At 31.5% G+C, this 7129-nt stretch overlaps 1 protein-coding gene across 1 annotated transcript; it reads right to left on the bottom strand.

Moving 5' to 3' along the window:
* Positions 1-383: 383 nt before the first annotated feature.
* LOC126909112 (uncharacterized) lies at positions 384-7123 on the bottom strand. The gene is made up of 4 exons (XM_050691505.1): positions 6717-7123; positions 6377-6439; positions 5504-6293; positions 384-5412 (listed from the first exon to the last, which is right to left on the bottom strand). Coding segments are annotated over exons 2-4 (5733 nt in total). The 5' UTR covers positions 6379-6439; positions 6717-7123; the 3' UTR covers positions 384-471.
* Positions 7124-7129: the final 6 nt, after the last annotated feature.

The raw sequence follows: 7129 nt of genomic DNA, 5'->3' as shown, positions 1-7129 counted from the left end.
CCGATCTCATCCGCCAGATGGCGAACGAACCGTTGTAGGTCCTGCAGGGAATTGTTGGATGGGTTGGGGTCGCTGTTGTTGTTGTTGTTGTTCATGCTGAAACAGATATATATATAAAAAAAAACATAAATATCGTAGTCCGTCAGCCAGTCTGTGGTCTTACGTGTCTTAGTAATTTTTTCACTTTTTCATACATNAAAAGAATTTCAACTGTATATTATTAATAAGGATGAAAAAATAAAAAAAAAAAAAAGTAAGCTTAAACAATTGATAATATTATATTTATGTATTCTCTTGAAAAAAAATTATAACAGAACACTTGTTTAAATTATAGTATTTGTATTTTTATTATTTAAATCAACAACAATATACATGTAATGTAATTATATATTTTTACAAGCACATTATTTAAAAGTAAAATTTAGTGCTATAACTGTAATTATTATTGTTTATTATTATATATTTACAAATTTAAATTTTATTTAAATCACAACTTTCTATGATGGAGATAATTGGTTTGTGATAACTAAAATAAGAAACATAAATTTGAGATTCTATCTTTCGTAAGTATCTTGAAAACACTGCATCAATGGTGGTATTGAATCTTGTTGTTGAAACATTTGGATCATTGTTGATTCTCAAGTTAAATTTTTCAAAAAGAAATTGAACTAGTGGTTTTGATTTTTCATTTGAGAAGTCAATATTGAAATCACCAGATAAAATTAATGGCAATTTATGTAAATTTTTATTATACTCTGCAAAACACTCAGAAGCTTCCTCAGTATATTCAAAAAGTGCTTTATGAATAAATTCCTTAATATCTTTAATTTTCTGACCAGGTGACACATAGATAACGGCTATAACCAATTTAAGACCATTACCCATAATACACTCTGTGGCACAAATATCCGCAACACTGGAACTTCTCACGATATTTTGTTGATCGTTATGTGCTATGACCTCCATGTTTTGAGTTGTTACTATATTGGTTTTATCTTTCTTATTTTGATATATAGCAACTCCAGCTGCAGCAGTGGTATTGCTACGTTTAAAATGAGCAATACAGTTAAAATTAGATATATTATTAAGTTCTTCTTGATTATTCGACCACGTTTCTGAGAGTAGTAAAAAATTGACTTTTTCGGTAACCATATCAATTAAGTCATTTCTGTGTGCTTTAAGACTTTGAATGTTCAAAGTGCATAAAGACAGACCTTTTTTACTACTAATAAAATCAATGATGGCCTGAGTTTTAGTTTGTAATAAATTTAAGGATAGCCTTTCAAACTCTTGATTTAAAGAAACCGTAGATGTCGCTTGCACTCGATTATGATGAAATCGGAATTTGGTTGAGTCGTCATCTGGGGTAACAATAAATAAACCGTCAATACTTGTAACCCGAGATAGTGCGACATAAACAAGTTGTTGTGGATGTTTTTTGTCATATTCATAAACCACTTGGTCAAAACTTCCACCTTGGGATTTATGAATGGTCATTGCAGATGCCGCTAATACTGGAAAGTGTTTTCGCTTGACAATAACAGATTTATTTCGTGTCCAAGTAATGTTTGATGTACGCAACTCAATGGGAACAGCACGCTTACCAATTTTGCTTTGAACAGCCAATGAAGCATATTTTTTTCTTCTTTTTCTACCAACTTTGATTGAACTAAATTCTAACCAAAGACGACAAGGAATGTTGTCTTTGTTAAAATCTATGTGAACCAACTTATCAACAGCGCCATTGACTAATCCATCAGTAACATCAATGTTGGTAGTTATAAGATATTTTTTTCCTTTTACTAAATTTATTTGGTAAGGTAATCCACCAGTATCAATTACTGATTTTTTATGTAACGCCACTCGAATGGACGCTTCATGCTCAGCATTTTTGGATCCAGTAATGACATCTGTAGCTGTAGAAATAACTTTATCTGGATAGTTTTCTAAAACTGTGTTATTGTAATGATTAACAGCAGTATTAGTATGAAATAACCGGAGTCCGTTTGGACATAAACGATTTGCTTCAGCTTTTGTGAAAAATCTCGATTCAATGAGGTCTAACTCGGACTGTTTTAAAACGTCTCCGTTTCCAATTTTCGTAAGAATTGATGAAAATGTAGCATTGGCTTGTCTCATTATTTCTGTTAATTCAAAAAATTTGAGACCTCGCCACAAATGTGGACCAACCATCCGTGTTTTAATTGGTTTATAAATTAATGTAGATCTTACTGGTGGAGCTTGACGCAAGTCACCTATTAAAATGATATCAATACCACCAAAATCAGCAGTTTTATTTCCGGTAATTTGTTTCAAACGCATATCAATCTTAGCTAAAAGTTCTGCACTAATCATACTGATTTCGTCAATAATCATTACTCTCACGTATCTAAAGAGAGATCTGTATAAATGCAACATTTCCGATGATAACGGCAATAGTTTTGAAATCGAAATTTTAAGAGCAGTGTGAACTGTTGTTCCATCTATCGCCACAGCAGCTTTTCCAGTAGATGCGCAAGTTATATATGCATTGCAGTAACCATCAGTGTTAGTAAAACGATTGTAGATGTCCATTATTAGTCTTATTACAAAAGTCTTACCACTACCAGCTGGACCAGTGAAAAAAATTTGAAATGGCTGAGTATCTGGAGTTTGCAGATGAGATATAATATGCATTAAGAGCTCTTTTTGCTTACTATTCGTTGATCTCATAAGTTCATTAAACTGTTTTGTGTCCATCAGATTTTCTCTTTTTTTTGCGATGGCGCCGAGTTTTTGGATTGTGGCGTTTTGTATGTCAGCATTGATGGAAGAGTCAACATCTTGCAGTAGCCTTTCATATGGATCATCATTAAATAAGACTCTGGCCTCATCTCTAAGCTGTTCACCTTCATTGTCATCATCGTCATATCTGCCTAATTGTCTGCAAATTTCAAGGGTCTTTTCTATGTCCAAGTTCGATTCAAATTCTTTTCTGCGTTGTAATATGAGGTCTTTATTATCTTCATAAATTTTAATAAATTTATTTTCAGCAAGAATTTCATAGTCTTCACTTCTAAATGGAATGTAAAGTAACACCATTTCTCTTCTGTAATCATTGAAATCTTTTGCCATGTCATAATTGCGATATCTAATAATTCTTGGCTGTTTCCTTTTTCTGAACTCTCCTTTTTTATTTTTATCATAATTTGCGACAAATTGAGCTAATGTTACATCTTCTAAAGTATTAGGTCTTTTTTCATATTTGTCAAACCAATTATCTTTCCAAATATTTGTACAATCGTCACCTAACTCGCTTAACTCTTTCATTGATTTTCTTATTCTTTGACGTTCGTTCGGATAAATGGTTGGAATGTAAGCAGATATTATAGATGCTTTTGCCATTGGTTCTCGCAGTAAATACCAAGCTGCTTCTTGTGCTGGCATTTCTACAGAATTGAGTATATCAATACTTAATTTTTTAGTGATATCAACGATATCAAACTCAGGATGCTCGTCCATAGTTTCAATAATTAATCGTTGTAAATTACTGATGCCTCTATTATGTTTATTAACATACTCAACGACATAAGCAGCACAAGCATATTCGTCTTGAATAATTTGAAAATCCATATTAGATTTTAAACAATGAAATACAAATGGATTAAAAGGATTATGCCACTTTTCAGTTGGCAGCCTTTTGTAAAATAACTTTGGTCGAACAATGCCAGCACAAATAATATCGTGATAATGTTGATCTGAGATAATATTATTTTTCGAATAAAACTCATCAAAATCTTTGTAATCAAAATTAGCTAAATTATTTGTAAGTAACTTGTAATGTCTCTTATATTCTTGAAATTTTTCAACAGAGTAATTTGAATCTGTATTTTTCATTGGCCGTAACGTTATTGTCCTCCGAAATGGTAAGAATGGCGCTCCAAAACGGCAATTGTTTTTTTTTGCAGGATTCATGTTTTTGTAACATGTAAAAGTGTGTTTGTGTGTTTGTAATTTAATATTTCCGGATGCCTCTGATTCAGATACCGAAATTAATGAGTCTACCATTTCGATAAAATCTCGAGTGTTATTTAGTAAATCTTCAGGCGCATTATCAAACCATAAAAGTATATGAGCATGTGGACTTCCTCGATGTTGAAATTCAATACGTTTAAAAAAATGACACACTCTATATTTACCAAATGGATTGCCTCTTTTACTTTGTAAAATACTCATTAGGCAATTTACTAGCTTGTTGAAATAAATAGCACAAGTAATTGCATCTTCATTAACTAGTTCAGCTTTTTGTACATAAGACATTTTTGATAAAAATTCATCACAAATATCCACTCCATTATTTTTAAGTTTATATAGTATTTTTAGTAAATCTGTCCATCCTGTTTCATTTGCACTAAGTGTCATGAAAGCAGTCGGTGCTCCTAATTGCCTAATCATAGCAAAAAGTTCTTTTTTCCGTTCAGTCCAATACCAAGCAGAGTTTGGTATACATCGAAGAAATGCGAGATTACTTTCTATACAACAATTAATGTATTCTTCAGATTGAATGTCTGCTTTAGTAATTTTAGTATTGCTTCCAACATGTTTAAAAGCAACGTTTACAGAGCTGCTAACTCGTTGTCTCATAATTTTTGCTGCTACATACAAAAGATGTTGAGGGTCTGTGGCACGGCGATCTGCACGTCGTAGTTCGCTGGTAGCTTGCATAAAAGAAGTTACATTGCATCCCTCTTTATAATTTCTGAACTGTCCACCATAAATCGTAGGGTATGAAAGCTCTTCAGCATACTGGTCAAATAAAAGACTTTTTGGGGCACTTTTTTCGCCTGGTGCCATTAGTAACATTTCATCTTCATTCCATAACATAGTTTGTTGCTGAGCAGTCAGATTATCTTCAATTGGAACATGTTCACTGTATTCTTCAATTGAAATATCATTATTAATTTCAGTATCTGAATAATTATTCAGAAATGCTTCACTGATGGTAATATTTTCATGAATGTAAAGTGGTGTTTTTACCAAATAAGATAACCATTCTTTGATGTTCTTTTTACTAACTAGCCCATGGACGTAGCTGCTTTTATGAATTAATTTTTTTTTTAAATGAACATAAAAACAATGATCATCTTCGAGATTTCTGGGTAACTGCTTTACCATAGTATCAACTTTAACAGGAACATTAATTATTTGTCCATAAATACCATACTGTCCATTCATGTGCCTCAATCTCCGTATCTGCATAAATGGTATTCTTGGTGAAATTAGCCGCTGTTCAATAATATTTAATTTAGGCAAATGAAGTGGAATTTTTGGGTATGAAAAACCGTTGTACGTTGATAATAATGGGATTTTTCCCTTGTCTAAAGCACTTCTACACGTTGAACAGATTTTAAAAGTGGAACCAATATTAAAATTCTAAAAAAAAAATTAATGTAAATTTTAAAAAATTTGAAGAAAAATAATATTAAAAATTAATGAAATTGTAATTATAAAAAAAAAAAATTACCGGCAATATATTCTGTAGAATATCTGCATGAGCATCAGTCGTATTCTTTAGATCACCTTTCCACCAAAGCCTATTACAAACAGCACAGGAATGTCCGAAAGAATTGTTTTTAAATTTACGGTGAAATTGTAAGTGACCATTCGCATGTTCATAATAGCGTGTGTAAATTGGTAAAGTAACTGTAGCTTCGTCAATTGGCATGTTTTCTTCGTCGTTATTATTGCCATCGTCATTGTTTTCGCAATCTACATTATCATCATCGTTGTTAACACTATTTAAATCTGTTTCAATAGATAGATCAACCATTTCATGATCATTAACTCTATCGTTCGAAATAAATTGGCCTACTTCAATGTATGGTGTGAAATGGTTGTTTTGTAAATGCAGATGAATGAAATTTGATGAATAATTTGATTTAAAATGACAAAATATGACATCTGATTTTTTAGAGACGCTGTTAAAAAAATGAAAGTGCACGCAGATGTTTTGATTGTATTCTTTTGAAAAAATAAATATGCAGTCCAAATCTCCATACTCAGATGCACTACTTAATATTGTCTGAGCACTAGATGGACTTTGGCATGTGTGCAAATATTCTGATTGTAGGAGTAGCTTTCTTAGTTCTAGCGAGGAAATTGATAAGTTCATTACTTTAATTAAAGAATAGAAAAGACAATTTCCATCGCCAGGAATGTCGAAAAATTGATTTAAAATAATATTCGGCATTGAACAATTTTGACCTTGCTCGTAAGTATCGAAATTAAATGAGTAATTTGGGTTGTCAATAGACCTGCAATTGAAAAAAAAATAAAAAAAAATGTTTACTTTTCAAAAATAATATAAAATCAAATAGACTCATTAATAATAATTTACATTTGTGTAGTAATGGTTTCTTTTTTTTTCTTCAGTATACCAGATTTCGGTCCTTTTTGAATACTATAATTTTAAAATTTAATCATTTATAATGTAAAACAGCGCAATAATAAATTTTAGACAAGAGCCTAGCTGGTTAAAGTACGTATAAGTGGTAATTTTATACCTAGGAATTTACTCAGGACCCTTGGAATAAGATAAAGGTTTTAAAATATCAAAATTTAATTTTTTGAAAAATATATATTAAATGGTGGTTACTCACTGGGGAACTATTACTTATTACATACATTAATTGGCTAGACTCATGGTAAAATTTTAAATAACTAAAAAAATATTATACCTCTCAAGTTTATCACAATCCAATGCTTTTTTTTTTCTTTTTGTCGCAGCCTATACTCTTTGCAACATTGTGCATTTGATTTATTATTAACTTTTTTTTTTTTGCTCTTATTAAGTTCCTTTTGTCGCTGCCGGTATTCTTTACAATAATCTGCATTTGACTTTTTCATTTTTTTTTTTGGATAAACTTATTATTGTAGCTCTATATTAGGGCGCTTCAGGACATCATATGACTGCCAGTTATCAATTCTGTTTGACCGAAAAATTATATGCGGCGCATGTGGGCGGGGCATAATGTCAATGATCAATTCTGATTGGTTACTGTCGCTTTTTTCTGTCGCTCCAAAATTTTACACTTTTTTTCTGCAGCCCTCATGCGGAAACCGTAACCCGCGATAAGGAACTTCGTTCCAA

The sequence above is a fragment of the Daktulosphaira vitifoliae genome, unplaced genomic scaffold (genome assembly GCF_025091365.1).
Source record: "Daktulosphaira vitifoliae isolate Bord-2020 unplaced genomic scaffold, ASM2509136v1 Scaffold_125, whole genome shotgun sequence".
Taxonomy (NCBI): domain Eukaryota; kingdom Metazoa; phylum Arthropoda; class Insecta; order Hemiptera; family Phylloxeridae; genus Daktulosphaira; species Daktulosphaira vitifoliae.
Note: the sequence above shows the minus strand (reverse complement) of the source record. Positions and strands in the feature narration are given on the sequence as shown.

Coding starts and splice junctions, on each gene's coding strand:
- LOC126909112 (XM_050691505.1), bottom strand. Junction 5,413..5,503: donor TTCTACAGAATATATTGCCG/GTAATTTTTTTT, acceptor TTTTTTTTTTAG/AATTTTAATATTGGTTCCAC.